This window comes from Panthera onca, chromosome C1 (assembly GCF_046562875.1).
Source record: "Panthera onca isolate mPanOnc1 chromosome C1, mPanOnc1 haplotype 2, whole genome shotgun sequence".
Lineage (NCBI taxonomy): Eukaryota > Metazoa > Chordata > Mammalia > Carnivora > Felidae > Panthera > Panthera onca.
Genome location: NC_138346.1, coordinates 214,498,799 through 214,516,281, shown reverse-complemented (window position 1 = coordinate 214,516,281; position 17,483 = coordinate 214,498,799). Strand labels below are relative to the sequence as shown.

The 17,483-nt window shown below is 54.1% G+C and overlaps 1 protein-coding gene across 3 annotated transcripts in view; it reads right to left on the bottom strand.

Moving 5' to 3' along the window:
- Window positions 1-683: 683 nt before the first annotated feature.
- The window catches only part of CTNNBIP1 (catenin beta interacting protein 1), a 52,847-nt gene continuing 36,047 nt past the window's right edge, over window positions 684-17,483 (bottom strand). For all 3 annotated transcript variants that reach the window (XM_060622147.3, XM_060622145.3, XM_060622146.3), the window contains one exon: window positions 684-3,090. In XM_060622147.3, coding sequence (XP_060478130.1) covers window positions 3,032-3,090 — 59 coding nt within the window. In that variant the 3' untranslated portion in view covers window positions 684-3,031. The remainder of the gene's footprint in view (window positions 3,091-17,483) is intronic.

Sequence of the window (17,483 nt, the reverse complement as noted above, 5' to 3'; positions counted from 1 at the left end):
AGAGTCTATAAACCCCACAGCGTTTAGCTCCCAGTGAAACTCTTTGAAAAGGAAATAGAAGCAGGGAGTCCATGTAAGCGGGGGAAAAAAAAAAAAAAAAAAAAGAAGACCTAAAATGGGATGATGAAGGGTGGAAATGAAACATTCTAGAAAATGCTTCCAAAGCAAAAATTCCTAAAGCAGAAATGATTTCAGCTTCTAAACTTGAATATACAGCTGAACACCAATAAATCTCCCATTTCTGGGATGACGGAGGGGCCGGATATTCTGTTTGGACTTTTGTTACAAGTAGCCCAAGACCACTGCCATCACACAGGGGGCTGGGGTGTCTAGGATGGAAGGGCCCCCGCACTCTTGCAGGTGCCCAGTGTCTGCTCAAGAGCACAGAGGGGCAAGGTCACCTCTGAAGGCTGACCTCAGTCCAATCGAAGACGGTATCAGAATCTCCAGGTCAAAAAGGGGGCTCAGCCTTCCAGGGACCTGTCAGCTGGGCAGATCTCGGAATTCTTCCAAGCCCCGAGTCACCCTCCAGGTCACAGACAATCAAACTAGCAAACATGGTGTTTTCGACCCTCCCTGTGGTGCCTCCTTGGGGAGAGAGGGCCCAGCAGCGGAGCCCATGCGACATGGGGCAATCAGCGAACGCACCCAACTCCGAGGGAGGTAACTCAGCTCACACACCAAGCTATTAAAAATCTTTATTGTTAATTTTTTTTTCTCCAACAGATATATTTTCAGTTGAAATATGGAGCCACAGAAACACCTTCACTTTTCATGTTCAGATGGCAAGACAGACCGGGGCCATTGCTGTTACAAGAGGGAGGCCCCGTGACCTTGACAAGGACAGGCTGGGGCACAGACACACCACTGGCCTGGACACGGACCCTTTATGGGAGCTGCAGGTACACAGAGAGGGGGAAAATGGCAACCTGGTACTGGCACCTGGTGACAGATGTCATAACCTGGGGGGAGGGGGCTCGCAAAAGCTGACCTTTCCCCAGGGGCTCAGCTGGAGGCAGGACACTGAGAGTGAAAGTGTGTGTGTGTGCTCACACATACGCCAACTGCCTCTCCCGGAGGAGGGTGCTCTCGGGCCCCTGTTGGTGTCTCCATAGTCCCCGCTCCCTGGGGATCGACGCTCTTTGAAGGTTAACCTAACCAGGTCAGCTAACCAGGCCCACGTGCGGAGGAGGTCAGGGCCATCTAAGCTGTGACACGCGAGTCCTTCTGGGGCAAGGCTCACAGCACAGCACGGGCCGTCCACATGGCCCCAGGGCAGCTCCTGTGATCCGTACAGCCCCAGCCCTGAGAAGGGGGAGTCTGGCTCTGAGAATCTTCTCCTGGCTCTGGGTACCTGGGGCAAAACGGGGGCCTCAGCCATTTACCGTCTCGGGGGAGGGTCCAGGCTCCCGGTCCCTGAGGTCCCCATCTTCCTCCACCTCCCCACCCAGACTCCACTCTGGTGAGAGACACAGGGAGAAGGCCAGGCTCCCCCCGAGGGTAGGAGGAGGGCAGGTGGGAAGACCTGGGGCTCTCGCTGCCCCTCAAATCCGGCTGCTCTGCCGTGTGTGTCTGGGGACCCGGGCCGAGGGCCGGCCTGGTGGAACCTGCTCAGCGAAGGCCCGGCCAGCTGTCTCAGTCGGCACTTCAGAAGCAAACAATGTCTGTTCCAGGCTGACATGGAGAGGGACCCTTCCGTCGGATATGAGGACTCCAAGCCCGGGCCAGGGCCTACTGCCCAGCGGCAGGTACCCTGGGAGCCTGGCTGGCGGAGGTCAGGGCCGGGCGTGGAGACCTAAAGGCCTCCCGGGCCTTGTGAGCCAAGCTGGGGCCTTTGTGAGGGTTCCGGGCTCCCGGGCAGAGCCCTCTACTCCACTGTGGGGTCTCACAGCCAGGAGCAGCTCCTGCCCTTTACAGGAGGAGCCCCAGATGAGGCCTCAGGAAGTAGATATGGAGGGATCGGCTGAAAGGTCAGAGCCACCCGCTGCTCTACTCAACAGGGACAGGCCAGAGAGGCCCAGCCCCATGCAGAGGGGAGCCCCACAGCTCCCCCCAGAAGGGGGCCTGGCTGGGTGCCAACGCATGGAAGTGATGAGCATAAATCCTGGCTAATGGTCACCTCTAAGCTCTGGTCTGCTCCTGCAGGACAGCACAAACCTCCTCCGGGGCCCTCTTTTCCAGCTGTAGACCCTGCATGGGGCCTCGGAGGTCCCCTTGCCAGTGGAGCCCGGTGTGGGCATTAGAGCAAATGCACTCTCCAGGTGGACCCCCGGACTGGAGAGACACTGCCTGTGCGGCCGAGGCGGGGGCGCCCCTGGAAACGGGAGTCGCGGATGAGCCAATGAGAAACCAAACACACATATCAAAATCAAATCAAATGCAAACACAAACAAAACACGTGAAAGCAGCAGCAAGCTCTTTGTGTAATAAATATCGCAAAGCGCACTTGGTTTCTTTTTTTTTTTTCTTTTCAAGTCAAATATAACAACCAATGTCCCAAACCCTGTTTTCAGCATTGAAAAGAGAGAAGCTGTTGCTATCAGCAGAACACCTGCAGCCAATCAAAGAAAAAAAAAAAAAAAAAAACACCGTTTCCCACTAGCTGGCCAATCAGAATCCTTTTCCAGTTTAAGCAGCCAATCGGGCCTCTTCACATTCCTAAAAAGTGACCTAAATAAAGCACCAGATCTCGGAGAGCTTCCTGGGAAGCCATATACCGAGGAGCAAAAAAAAAAAAAAAAAAAAAAAAAAAAAGTCAGAAATAAAAATAAAAGGTTTCTGTTGGTCAAGATTTAAAAATAAAAGGGTTTCTTCCTGCAGCCAATCATGAGTCCGTCCCTTTAAGCCAATTGTAACTGCACCACCGGTGCCTCCTTCGGTGCCAGCCCTGCTGAGTGACCCTGGAGTGGGGTAGGGTAGGGTGTAGGGGCAGGGGGAATCGGGAAGGTGATCTGCTGCCACTCGGCTGGCCGAGGTCCACACAGATCTCTTGGCCCTTGCCAGCTTCCAGGGTGTTCCAAGGGGTTCACAGCTACTGCCTCCGGTCCTCCGTCTCCGACCTGGAAAATGCCATCACCACGTCCTCCGCACCTGCACACCAGGAGGAAAGAGCTGTTGGTTGGGCCTCGGGCGTCAGGCTGCAACCGGGGAGGGGCAAGGCGGCTCGGGCACCCGTGACAGCGTTATGCCAGCACAGTGCCAACCGCTTCCAAAGCAGCCAACCGCCTCCTCTCTGGGCCTTTCCTACGGCCTGGCCAGGGGACACGCCACCATAGGGTGGCAGGGCTGCGGGGGCGAGCCTCAGAGGCTTGCTCAAGGCTATGCCACTGAGAAGCCTGTGTGACACGCACCCAGGGCTGCAGGTCCCAGAGTAGGGCTCTGCTCACATCGCTTCCTCCCAGGTCACCAAAGCCAGAGGCCTTCGGGAACCTTCCTTTTTCTTCTGAAGACTCGTGTCTTGATCCTTTGGAGGTTCATTAGGATTTCTAATAGCCATCCCTCTTTGCCCACACCTAGCACCTGCTCAAAAGAGCACAGCCGGGCCCATTTCTGGCCTGCAGTCGGCCTGGTTCCTACAGAGATAGATAATAGCCATAATCTTTATTATTGTTATTTTTAAACATGGATTTGAGATTCTGGTCCAGGCACTCATGAAATCACTTCCTTTGTCTTGTTTTCCATAAGACAGGCTCTGACATGCAGCCAGAAAAGGCAAGAGGGAGGAGGGAAAGAGTTCAAAACACTGACCTGCCGTGGCTACCCAGAGCTGCTCAGGCAGAAGGAGGAGGCCGCAGGGCAAGTGAGCTGACCAGCAGGTCCTGACCCCTGCTGGACCTGGCCCTCCCTGGGGCCTACTGCTTTCTCCCCTTTTCCTTCCTTCCTTCCTTCCTTCCTCGTATCTGTTTTTAGTTTTATTAAAGCTTATTTATTTATTTGGGGGGGGGAGGCAGAGAGAGGGGGGAGAGAGAGAGAATCCCAAGCAGGCTCTGTGCAGAGCCTGATGTGGGGTTCGAACACACGAACCTCGAGATCATGACCTGAGCCAAAGTTGGACGCTTAACCGACTGAGCCACCCAGGCGCCCCTTAAGATTAAAAAAAAAAAAAAAACCTCTACACTCAACTTGGGGCTCGAACTTACGACCCCAAGATCAGGAGTCAGTACGTTTACCGACTGAACCAGCCAGGCCCCCCTCCCCTTTTACTAAAGGGCAATTCGTGGTCAGGCCCTGAACAATAATCAGCTGCCGTGGCCTTTCTGACAGACTTCTCTTCTGTCCTGCCGGAGGGGATCTCCCCAGGAGGGGACGATGAGAAGAACAGACACAGGAGAGGCCACGGAAGAGGGGGCGGGTGCGGGTGGTTCGTGGCTGAGCTTCCGGCCTGTGAAACGGTGTCCGCCTTGCCCCCCACCCCCTGCATGGTGCTGGCCGTCTTCCTCCACACCGCCTCCTCCTTCTTGCTGCCCCTGGAAACCGAGGGGTGGGGGAGCCCCCCAGCTGTGGTGCTGCAGGAGGAGGCACAAGGAGGCGACATCACGGACGTGTGCCTTTGGCCACCAGGTCGCCACGGTGCTGTCAGGGGAGCCAACCCTGCCGCTCGCACCCCGACCTGCCTTGACGCGTCTCTGCCGTGACCCGCACAACTTCTATTCCTGAGAAGGGGAACAAGCTCCTGGGAAGAAGCTCAAATCCTCTGACTTCCTGGGATGGGGGGCTCCTTTGCTTGGGAAGCCCTACGAATCCTTCCCCTGTCTTCTCGGGAACATTCTGTTCTCGCCTCAGTCCTAGGACCACGAAATATCACTGCAGGCAGAATTTTCCTAGCAACCACAGAATCCAAGATGACATCATACCCTGCATGGCAGCTGAGCTGGTCACCTAGCAGATGCCGGCTCTTCCCCGGGCGATGGGGAGGGGCAGGTGGGGGCTGAGAGAGGGGAGGAGAGAGCTGCCTGGGCTGCGGCAAGGAGAGGCAGCCACTTGCTTCTTTCCTTGCCTGCCTCGTGGGCTTTCTCACGGGGACCTTAGGCCTCTGGACTGAGCTGCAGGCACAAAAATAGCCCTGGCCACCCCAGGAGGGAACGGTGAGTCTGCGGAGGGAACGACCACGGGCTCCCGACCCCGCAGGCTGCCTGGTGTGCGCACCTGGGCTAGGCTCCGAGTTGGGGAAGGAAGTGACCTCCTCAAGGTCACACAGGGACCCCGGTGACTATTTAGCATGACACCTGAAGGTGGAAGAGGATCTGCCAGAGTCCCGCTGGTGCCACAGTGCCAGCTGGTCGCCCGTCCCTGGCTGGGGTGGGGAAATCAGCAGCTTGCATTTTTAGAGCCTCCCACTCTGCTGCGGGAGCTGGGTGTGGAGAGGGCCCGCAGAGCTGCCGCCCAGCCCATGCCTTGTTCTGTTCCCAAAGGACCGGCTGTCTTCCGGGCCTCGCCAAGCGGGGCAGGCCCTTCCAGAGCATCGTCTGACCTCTCCTTATCAGTGGCTGGCCTGCACTACGAGGGCCTGGCCAGGAAGCACACAGGCCTCCGGGCAAGGATGCTGCTCCCCTCCCTCCTCTTCTCCAGGAAATATGGGCCAGCCACCTACCAGGGAGGACGCGCTGCTCGCTTAGCTGGCAGAATGGAGCTCTTAGAGCTTCAGAGCCAGGAAGGGCCTCAGGTTGGTCCCTGCTGTCCTTCCTCCTTTAAGGTCCAGTATGTGGCAGCTCCCTTGGGTGCAACTGTGGCCGGCAATCACAAGGCTCAGAACAGGGAGGCCCATCCTGCCACCTCCAGGCTGTCCGCTAGGTTTCCTATGCCATTTTACAGATAAGGCTGTGTCCACCCCATTGTTACCTCTGCTGACACTGTCTCGACTCGGGCCCGAGCTTTTGTGCACCCCTTTCTGCTGGAGGCAGGTGAGCACAGGAGGGGAGAAGCTGGAGAGCCTCCTGCTCACGCTCTCGGACACACTGAAAGATAAAGATGGCCAAAACCAGGGGTGTCTGGGCGGCTCAGTCGGTTAAGTGTCCAACTCTTGATTTCGGCTCGGGTCACGATCTCACGGTTCATGGGATCGAGCCCCGCACTGGGCTCTGTGCTGACAGGGTGGAGCCTGCTTGGGACTCATTCTCTCTCTCTCTCTCTCTCTCTCTCTCTCTCTCTCTCTCTCTCTCCCCCCCACCCCCGGCTCGCACTCTCTCTCTCTCTCTCTCTCAAAATAAATAAATAAACATTAAAAAAAAAAAAAAAAAAAAAGATGGCCAAAACCAGATGAAAGCATCATGGGAAAAGAGAACCACACCAGTATCTCTTATGAATATAGCTATTCGTTATACCTGTGTTATGCAAAAACACTCAACAAAGTACTAGCAAACCACACAGCGATATATAAAAAGGATTATATACTCTGAACAAGTGAGATTTATCCCAAGATATGCAAGGGTGTTCTAACCCCTGAAAATCAACTCATGTATTACAGCCTACCAATACAAAAACAGGGACGAAAACCATACAATGGTCTGAATAACACAGAGAATACATGTGACAAAATTCAACACCCCTTCATGGGAACACCCTCCCTCAACACATCTGGTACAGAAGGGAGCTTTCTCAACCTGATAAAGGGCATTTATTAAAATCCCACAGCTGTGATCACCCTTAATGGTGAAAAACTGGAAGCTCCCCCCCCCCATTTCAAGGATGTCTGCTCCTGTCGCTTTTTTTTTTTTTTAATTTATTTCAATGTTCATTTACTTTTGAGAGAGAGAGAGAGAGAGAGAGAGATGCAGAGTGTGCGCGGGGCAGGGGCAGAGAGAGGAGACATAGAATCCGAAGCAGGCTCCAGGCTGTTAGCACAGAGCCCGATGCGGGGCTCGAACTCACGAGCCGCGAGATCATGACCAGAGCTGAAGTCGGACGCTTAACCAACTGAGCCACGCAGGCGCCCCAAATTCCTATCACTTCTATTCAGTGTTTTTTTTTGTTTGTTTGTTTGTTTTAATTTTTTTTTCAACGTTTTTTATTTATTTTGGGGACAGAGAGAGACAGAGCATGAACGGGGGAGGGGCAGAGAGAGGGAGACACAGAATCGGAAACAGGCTCCAGGCTCCGAGCCATCAGCCCAGAGCCTCACGCAGGGCTCGAACTCACGGACCGCGAGATCGTGACCTGGCTGAAGTCGGACGCTTAACCAACTGCGCCACCCAGGCGCCCCTAATCAGTGTTGAGTTGAAGGTTCTATCCAGGGCAACTAGGCAAGGAAACAAAAGATATCCAAATTGGAAAGGAAGAAGTAAAACCATGTTTGTAGATGACATGGTTCTTGTATATAGAAAATCCTAAGGAATCCACTGAAAACTATTAAGACTAATAAATAATTTGAAGTTGCAGGATACAAAATCAATATATAAACATTGTATTTCTTCTTTTTTATTTTAATGTGTATTAATTTTTTGAGAGAGAGAGAGACAGAGAGCGAGTGGGGGAGGGGCAGAGAGCGAGGGGGACACAGAATTCCAAGCAGGCTCCAGGCTCTGAGCTGTCAGCACAGACCCTGACGCAGGACTTGAACTCACAAACTACGAGATCATGACCTGAGTCAAGTCGGACGCTTAACCGACCGAGCCACCCAGGCGCCCCTCATTGTTTGTATTTCTATACACTAGCAATGAAGAATCTGAAGATTAAATTAAGAAAATTTCATTTATGGGGTACCTGGGTCACTCAGTTGGTTAAGCATCCGACTTCGGCTCAGGTCATGATCTCATGGTTGGTAAGTTCGAGCCCCACGTCGGGCTCTGTGTGGACAGCTCAGAGCCTGGAGCCTGTTTCAAATTCTGTGTCTCCTCTCTACCCTCCCTTGCTCATGTTCTGTCTCTTTCTCTCTCTCCAAAATAAACATTAAAAATGTTTTTAAAAAAGAAAACTTTATTTACAATAGCATCAAAAATAATAAAATACTTAGGAATAAGTTGGACAAATGGACTGTAGAATTTGTGCTGAGAAAAGTACAAAACACCACTGTTGACAACATCCTGGAAAGGCAGTCAACACAACTCCTATCAAAATCCCAGCTGGCCTTTTTTGCAGAAATTGACAAGCTGCTCCTAAAATTCACATGGAAAATGCAGAGGATCCAGAACGGCCAAAGTTGTCTTGAGAAAGAAGAACAAAGTTGGACTCACGCTTTGGGATTGTATCATGTACTCCAAGGCCACAATAGACAAGACAGGGTGGTACTAGTGTAAGGGTAGACAGGCTGATCAACAGAACCAACCTGAGAGTTCAAAAATAAATCCCCCCACTTAGGGTCAGTTAGGTTTCGACAAGGGTGTCAAGACAACTCAGCTGGAGAGAAGGGAACTAGATGTTCATATGCCAGGGATGAACTTGGACCCTTACCCTGCACCATGTACAGAAATTAACCCAAAATGGACCAACGACCTAAATATAACTGCCAAAATTATAAAATTATAAGACTATAAAACTCTTAGAAGAAAACACCGGAGTAAATCTTCATGGCCTTGGGTTAGGAACTGATTTCTTAGATAGGACAACCAAAGCACACCCAAAGAAAAGAAAAGATAGATAAATTGGGCTTTATTGAACTTAAAAATGTTTATGTTTCGGGGCGCCTGGGTGGCTCAGTCGGTTAAGCGGCTGACTTCGGCTCAGGTCATGATCTCGCGGTCCGTGAGTTCGAGCCCCGTGTCGGGCTCTGTGCTGACCGCTCAGAGCCTGGAGCCTGTTTCGGATTCTGTGTCTCCCTCTCTCTGACCCTCCCCCGTTCATGCTCTGTCTCTCTCTGTCTCAAAAATAAATAAACGTTAAAAAAAATTTAAAAAAAAATGTTTGTTTCAAAGGATGCTACCAAAAAAGTGAACTGCTGGGGCGCCTGGCTGGCTCAGTTGAGAGAGTATGTGACCCTTGATTTTCAAGTCGTGAGTTCAAGCCCCGTGTTTGGTGTAGAGATTACTTAAAAAAGAAAAGAAAAGAAAAGAAAAACTTAAAAAAAGAGAGAGAGAGAAGCTTTAAAGAACATTACAATGAGAAGACTTACATTAAAAAAAAAGTGGAGGGGGGCGCCTGGGTGGCTCAGTCGGTTAAGCGTCTGACTTCGGCTCAGGTCATGATCTCACGGTTCATGGGTTTGAGCCCCACGACGGGCTCTGCGCTGACAGCTCAGAGCCTGGAGCCTGCTTCAGATTCTGTGTCTCCCTCTCTCTCTGCCCCTCCCTGGCTCACACTCTGTCTCTCTTTCTCTCTCAAAAATAAACATTAAAAAAAAAATTAAAAAAAAAAAAGTGGAGGGGCATCTGGGTGGCTCAGTCAGTTAAGTGTCCAGCTCTTGGTTTCAATTCAGGTCATGATCTCATGGGTGGGATCGAGCCCCACGTTGGGCTCTGCGCTGACAGCAGGGAGCCTGCTTGGATTTCTCTCTCTCTCTGCCCCTCCCTCCACCCTCGCCCATACTCATGCATGTGTGCACTCCGTCTCGCTCTCTCAAAATACATAAATAAACATTAAAAAAAAAAAAAAAACAAATGGGAGAGCATATTTGCGAGTCATATATCTGGTAAGGGACAGGTACCTGGAATATATAAATAAGCACAATTCGATAATAATTAAAAGTCCACTCAATTTTTAAAATGGGCAAAGATCTCGAATAGAGATTTAGAGATTTTTCCCAAAGAAGATAGAAGAATGGTCAACAACCACGTCAAAAGATGCTCAATTCAGCATCATTAGTCACTATGGAAACGCAAATCAAAGATACAATGAGACACCACTTCACAGCCACTAGGAGGGCCAGAATCAAAAAGTGACCATAGGAGTTAGCAAGGAGGTGGAGACATTGGAACCCTCACAGCTGGCGGAACGTCAAACGGGCTCTCCGGCCCACTCCACCCTCAGCCGCCCCCCTTAGCAAGGGCCCGGCCATCCTCTGGTCCCTCAAAAATCCTGCAAGGGATCCTCCCGATCCCCCCACTCCCATCCCATGCAAGCGCGCGCGCGCGCGCACACACACACACACACACACACACACACACACACTCCATGACACCAGCAAATCTGATTGGCTCTACTTTTATTATTCTTCAGTTTTTTTTTTTTTAATTTAATATTATTTTTTTAACGTTTATTCATTTTTGAGAGACAGAGAGAGACAGAGAATGAATGGGGAAGGGGCAGACAGAGGGAGACACAGAATCCAAAGCGGGCTCCAGGCTCTGAGCTGTCGGCTCAGAGCCCGACGCGGGGCTCGAACTCACAAACTGCGAGATCATGACCTGAGCCGAAGTCGGACACCCAACTGACTGAGCCCCCCAGGTGCCCCATTTTTTGTTTTTTTTTTTAAAGGAACCTCTACACCCGACGTGGGGCTCAAACTCACAACCCCAAGATGAAGAGTCACAGGCTGGGGGCACCTGGGTGGCTTAGTTGGTTGAGCATCATCTGACTTCAGCTCAGGTCACGATCTCATGGTTTGTGAGTTCAAGCCCCACACCAGGCTCTGTACTGGCAGTGAGGAGCCTGCTTGGGATTCTCTCTCTCTCTCCCCTTCTCTCTGCCCCTCCTCCTGCTCATTCTCTCTCTCTCTCTCTCTCTTAAAAATGAATAAACATTTATTTAAAAACAGAAAAAAGAGTCACACGCTCTTCCAACTAAGCCAGCGAGGTGCCTCATGTCGGCTCTACTTTTAAACTATATCGTGGCTACGTCACTATTTCCCCAACCACCACCCAGTCCAGGCTACCACTGCCCATCAAGCCTCCTGGGCCCGTTTTCCTGGATCTCGGCACTCTGGCCCCCAAACTGCCCACTGTCACACAGCAGCGAGGAGGAAGTTCTTAAAAACATAAGTCAGACCCTGCCACTCCTTTGCTCAAAACTCTCCAAAGGCTTCTTATTGCAAGATTTCTCATCATACTCAAAAGTAAACTCCAAATTCCACACGGCCCGCAAGAGCCAACACGTCTGGCCTCTGGCTGTCTCTTCACCTCCTTTGATACACACCCATCTCCTCACTCCACTCCAGCCCTGTGGGCCTTCTGGACTGTCCTTCAGGAACGAGTAACTTGTACCTCAGGACCTTTGCACTTGCTGTTTCCTTTGCCTCAGTGCTCTTCCCCAAGTTCATGTCACGCACCGCTCTTGCACTTCATGACAGTGTCTGGGCAAAATCGTCTCCCCAGACCCTCCCTGACCACAGCTTCTAAAACAGTGCCCTGTGAGGGGTGCCTGGGTGGCTCAGTCAGCTGAGCGTCCGACTTCGGCTCGGGTCGTGATCTCACAGCTCGTGAGTTCGAGCCCCGCGTCGGGCTCTGCGCTGACAGCCCAGAGCCTGGAGCCTGCTTCCAGTTCTGTGTCTCCCTCTCTCTCTGCCCCTAACCCACTCGCATTCTGTCTCTGTCTCTGTCTCTCTCAAAAATAAACAAACATTAAAAAATAAAAAAATAGTGCCCTGTGTCAGTCCCTCAGGGTGGTGCAGCCTGCTTCAGGACCCTCAGCACCAACCACAGCGTTATATATTGATGGGATCTTTGATTCCCCAGGGGGAGGCACATTCCACGTAATCAGGGACTTTATCTTGTTCACTCACAGATGCACAGCACCTGGGAGAGCTCGTGGGACAGGACGAATCCTTATTGTACAGATGAGGAGAGAACCCCTATAGCAACTCAGGGAATCAGAAGCACAGGGAGGACCCAGACCTAGACCCTGAAGTCCATGCTTCCCCACCAGGACACACTGCCATTGCCTCTCCGGGGAAGGGAATAACTGACTCGCCCCAGTCACCCAGAGCACTGTGACTGTCCAGGCTTCCCGGCAGAGACTGGGCCCGTCCATCAGAATGGAACCAAGACCCGGGATTTAAAAAACACCACCGAAAGAACTCTGGCACAGTGGGACAGGATTCAACATGGAACCAAAAACGCCAACTCAGGAGGAGGCCCGGGCCCAGACCCGTGCCTCCCGCCCCCCCAATGCCCCACCCTGGCCTACGGCTTGGCCCTGATGTCTCCCCGGTCCCATGGCTCACCTGCTAAGGAAAGCAGGGCCAAGGCGCTGGTGAGGACACAGCTCCCTGAACCAGGGCAGGGCACTCAACCCACGTCCAATGCCAGCTTTGCCCCTTTAACAGAGTCTAGTCAAGTGACTGGGCAGAGAAAAATGACAACTATGCAGGAGCTTAGAAAAGGGAAGCTGGCCCCTCGCTGGGGGCGGGAGACAGACAATGGGCTCACTAGTCTGTTTGCAAACTCAGGATGAATTCGCACCAGCAGAGTCAAAAGCCCAGAACAGGCTCCATACCAGCACCAGCACCGGCCTCAGCCATGTGCCGGCTCACTGAAGGCATCTGCACCTTGCCATCAAGACAGGGGACAGGGGACGGGGGACAGGGGACAGGGGATAGGGGGCAGGGGGCAGGGGGCAGGGTGTATGGAGAAAGCCCCAGGGGCACACAGACAACCCCCAGTGGCTGGAGAATCATTCTTGCTAATTGAGGCTCTCACATCGAGTCTCTCGAAAGGTCTTTTCAGCAATACCTAAGCGCCTCCGCCTGCTTCCTGAATTGCCGGCACACGCTCCCATCAGCCGTGTGTTTCCAGCCTGGTGGGTGATAACAGGTGACAAAGAACAGGAAACAGGCGGCCACAGCCCTGAGGTGCAGAGTGGATGTGGACTGTTCCACAAACACGCCTGGGGTTCTCCTGCTCATGCCCCTCACTCTTTTCCAGGGAAGGGGGAAGCTCAGTCTTGGAAAGGCACGGACCCTGGGGCTCAAGCTTTGGGACGGACGAGGACTGCTCTGGAAACCACCCGCCCTCTCCAGGAGGGACCTTGCCCAGAGAGACAGGCACTGGGGAAGGAAGGGACGGGCCTCGGCCGCTGCGACGCGCTGACCGTGTAGTCCCTGCCTGGATTCTGCCAGAGCACCCGGCTGCAGGGGGCCAGAGCTCTCCTAGCCCTGGATCCTGCAAAGTCCACCTCAGAACCAGTACTCAAAGGTGGACGGGGAGGAAAAACCGCTCTTAGGGCAGACCCGGCCTAGAAACCGGCACATGGCATGAAAAGCCTCGCCCAGCTCCCAAAGGCGGCCGGCCCTGGGCCCTACAGTGCAGGCACAGCCCTGCACAGACATCACCGGATAAAACGGGGGACTCCCAGAAGCAGCATCAGTCCCTGGCAGGGGCATCCGCATCGCCCAACTCAGAGCCATGAGCTCTCACAAGCCCAGCCTCCCCCTGTCATGGGGCGGGGCTCCCCTGCACCCCTCTCTGGGCAGAGCTTCCTAGGACTACTCAGGTTCAGATGTTCTGGGGTCAGGGAGCTCCTGACCTCTTGAGGGGCCCAAACACCTTCCTAATAAGAGTGAACAACCAGGGACTGAAAAACTCAGAAACGCAACCCTGAAACCCCAGAGGCTCCCAACTGCCATGGCTCCCGGAAGCGAGAGACAGCGCAGGAAACTCACTTGGGCTGAGGGCTTCACGACAGTCCGGGGAGTCCGACCTGCCAAGCCCCGGCCACACGGCTGACGGGCTAGAGAGGAAACACGATCGCACGCTCCGGAGTCGGAGTGTCGGGGCAACTCCCACCTCCCCTGTCTGCCTCTGGGGTTGGGGCCGCGGTACTTCCTCCTTAGCCCGTGAGCCTGCCATCAGCACTAACTACCTGCTAACTAGCTAGCTAACTAACTAGCTAACTAGCTGCTACCGAGCTACCCGAAACTGCAGCGGCTCAGGTACCAGCTGCGAGCCAGGCAGCAAAGCTCCTGGGGAAACAGGTCCCAGAGCCTCCTCCAAGAGGGAGCGTTTCCACACGACGAGGCTCCCACACCACCTCCTCTCCTCCCAGACAAACCCGCTGGGTGGCAGGCGCTGTTTTTAGCAGCGGCAGCCTAGGAACCCCGGGGGTTCTATACATCTCAGCTCTGATGCCTCAAGTTCCCAGGGGATGGCTTTTACCGAGAGACAGCATGATACTGGTTGCCATGGGGACAGCGGCCACAGATCCACTAAGGTCTCAGCAGCCAAAGCAGGCTCCGGGCTTGGTGGCACCTACTGGGCTCCCGGCTGACAACCACGGCACCAGGCATTCAGGCTGCCAGAAGGTGAGCACACGGCACCAGACGTGGGACTGGCTCCTAGCAGAGGCGCTGGGCCTCCCGCCCAGCCAGGGAGGGCCTCTCGGGGCTTGGGCTCCCTCAGTGGACCCCAGCACCCCGGGACCTGGGCCTGGGTCTGACCCTGCCCACCTGGGCAACGTATCTGCACATCTACCTTGGTTTTCTCATCTGCGAATTGTGATAAACTGCACCCATCCCACCCATCTGACCGGCCAGGATAATGTCTGCGGCAGATAGCATCATAAACAGCATCTCGTGGGGTCACTACTTGGAGTTCTAGCTCCCTCAAACCCACCTCTGCCCCTCCTGCCCTTCCACACCCCCCGCTGAGCCCAACACACACACACACACACACACACACACACACACACACACACGCCCTACCTCTGGGGCTGTTTTCCAGGTGAGGTACGTGTTGGTCAAATTCTTTGGTCTCCCAGAATGTAAGCTCTCCCGGACCGGAGAGCTTGGCTATGCGCAGGAGGGACAAAATCTGGGAGGAGCGGGTGCGAGGGGTCAGGACCGACCAGGTCTTTGTCTAAAGCCCTGGTATATTCTCAAATCCTAGTGGGCATCACAATCACCTTGGGGGCTTATTTCAAATGCAGACTCCCAGGCTCCCCTGGCAGGCATTCTGACTCAGGAGGGCTTGGGTGGGGCCCAGGAGCCTGCATTTTTAATAAGCACCCTCGGCGCTCCAGGTGTGGTGGTCCCTGCCGGCACTCCAAGAACTCATTGCTACAGACTGTCCCTGGAGCCCCACCCAACCCCAAGCTGACATCCCCGCTCCGCCAGCATCTGAAAGAGACCTCTGTGCCCCCACTTCCGTTTCCTCACGGAGCCCAGGCCTGCGGCAATCTAGCTTCCAGCCAGGGCTCCACAGAAACTGTTCAGGGGAAAGTCGCACTGACTTCTCAATTATAAGCCCCAGGGACCCTGACAGTGACCCTGCTGACAGCCCCCTCCTTTCAGAGCTGGCCGGTATCCCCCTCCCGCTGTCCTCAGTGCTGTGCTCACCGGGCTCCCTCCTCCCCTCACTCTGCCTGCCCTCCCTGCGTAACCTCCCCTGATCCCACGCCTCACCCTGGTCCACTCTCAGTCCTGTACCTGATCTCACCTTGCACCTGAGCTCGGACCTGGCTCCCACCCTTCCAGGACCCGCACCCCCCCAGGCACCTCCTACTCAGAGCTCTCCCAGCAGCTGTGTGTCCCGAACTTGGCCCTGGGGCTCAAACCCCATCCCCACCTGTTCAGCCTGCCTGCAGGTTCTCGGTCCTCAGTGTTCCGCCTCTAAAAAACATCTGCATCTCACAGGTGGGTGTCACTGTGACCTTCCAGCCATCTCCCTGCCTTACCCTTTGTCCTGTGACGTCTCCCCAGTGCTCACCGTAAGTGGCTCACCAGTCTCTTAGGGGGACACGAAGTCACCCAATACTCACGCTGGGCAGGCTCCAGAGGCTTCCTCCAATTTCCACGCCCTACACACACTCCCACACATCCATCAAGGCCCAGGCAAATAGCACCTTTTCTCTGTGGCTTTCTGGGTGGGTTTGCCTTCCCTCGGGATTAGTCATACTTATTTATTTTTGAGAGAGACAGAGAGAGAGAGACAGCATACACGTGCCCAAGTGGGGAAGGGGCAGGGAGAGAGAGGGAGACAGAGGGAGACAGAGGATCCAAAATGGGCTCTGCATGAACCGTGAGATCATGACCTGAGCTCGAGTCGGACGCTCAACCAACTGAGCCACCCAGGAGCCCCCCTGTCCTGGTTCTAAACAATAGAACCCATTAGGCTGGTTAAAGAAGGGTCAAAGCAGCCCTTCACAGGCCGGGACTAGAACGCTGAATGGAGCAGCTGGTCCTGCGCTTCAGCACATTCCTTACCCTTTCTTGGGATGCTTTTTTCTTTTTTCTGCGACACGGATTATCACATGCAAAATCCTTCTGATTGATTTTTCAGTTTGATTCTGTGTATATGGGATCTTCTTTGTTCAATTTCATTATTACCAGGTTACAGACAATTCTCATGTAAGTGTTGATTAAAGTTAAAAAAAAAAAAAAAAGAATTAGGTTCCCATCCCATAGGCTGGAATTCTCCCGGGGCCTGACTATAATTTCAGTCCACACCTTGTTATCACAGAGAGCCTCTGGGAGAAGCCTTGGAGCCCCACGTGGGAAAGGAAAGAACACAGAACCCCCCGCAGACAGTCCACACTCTTGCAGGAGTCGCCTCCCAGAGGCTCGGTCTACACAAGGATCCAGCAAACCCCAGCTCTGTGCCAGAAGCTGGACCAGGGGCTGAACGTGTGACTGGGAACATAGCGCAGATCCCGGTCCCAAAGGGCTCCTGCCAATGTGACAGCAGCTACACAGCAGGAAAGGTCACAGGGAGCTCCGGAGGGAGAAGAGGGGCTCAGACGGACCCTGGAAGGAGTCAGAGAGGGCTGTATGGAGGAAGCGAAAGAGCAGAAGCCGGAGGCGGTGGGAGAGGACTCCAGGAAGAAGGCTGGCTGTAGAATGGGGCCGATCGTGCCGGCACCTTGCCGGGGCGTGGAGAGTGCCAAGTAGGGGGAATGAGCGGAGGAGGGCACTCGCTTGGTCCACCGTGAGGCCCTTGTGAGGGGTGGGCCCTCCCCTGGGGCCACTGGCTCCCTGCTGGTCTGCCTGTGACCACAACTATTTTAACAAGGTTCCCAGTGCAACCCTAAGACCAAATGACCTATTTTAGGCTCTCTGGCAGTGTGCCCTGAGCAGCAGCCTTGGCTTCCAAGGGGGAAAGTCAGAAGAGCCCTGGGACAGCCCAGCTGGCTGCAGGCTAGGAACCTTCCCTGGAAAGTCTCTCAGAGAAACAGTGCCATCAGACGGAGGCTGGAACGGGCCTGAGCAGTGACTGTGCCAGCCCTGTAGCTCCCAGGGCCAACAAGAGGGGCAGTGGCAGACCAGGGGATGTCCTGGCAGGCCCCTGGGAGGAGAAGGGACAAAAGCTTCCTTAACAAAGTGGGCCATTTCCAGACCAGTGCCCCGGGACTCCCGGATGACAGCCTGTCCAAGGCACCACGTGAAGATGAGAGTTCTTACAGTCAGCTTATCACAAGCAGGCTTTGCAAAGTGCCGGTGGGGGCCTGGGATTGGCGCTCGCTGGGTGCCCCATCCCCTAGGCAGCACCGAGGCAGGAAGAGACCAGGCGCTCTCAGAGAACCAGCACATTCATAGGCACCTTCGGGTGAAGGGCCCAGAATAAAGAGGCAGCAGAAAAGTCCAATGCTCCCCCCACACCCCGCACCTTCCTGAAATATGTTGATTGCCTAAATCACACCCATTCCTCAGATAAGATGCAGTCCTGCTGAAGAATGCACATGGCCTT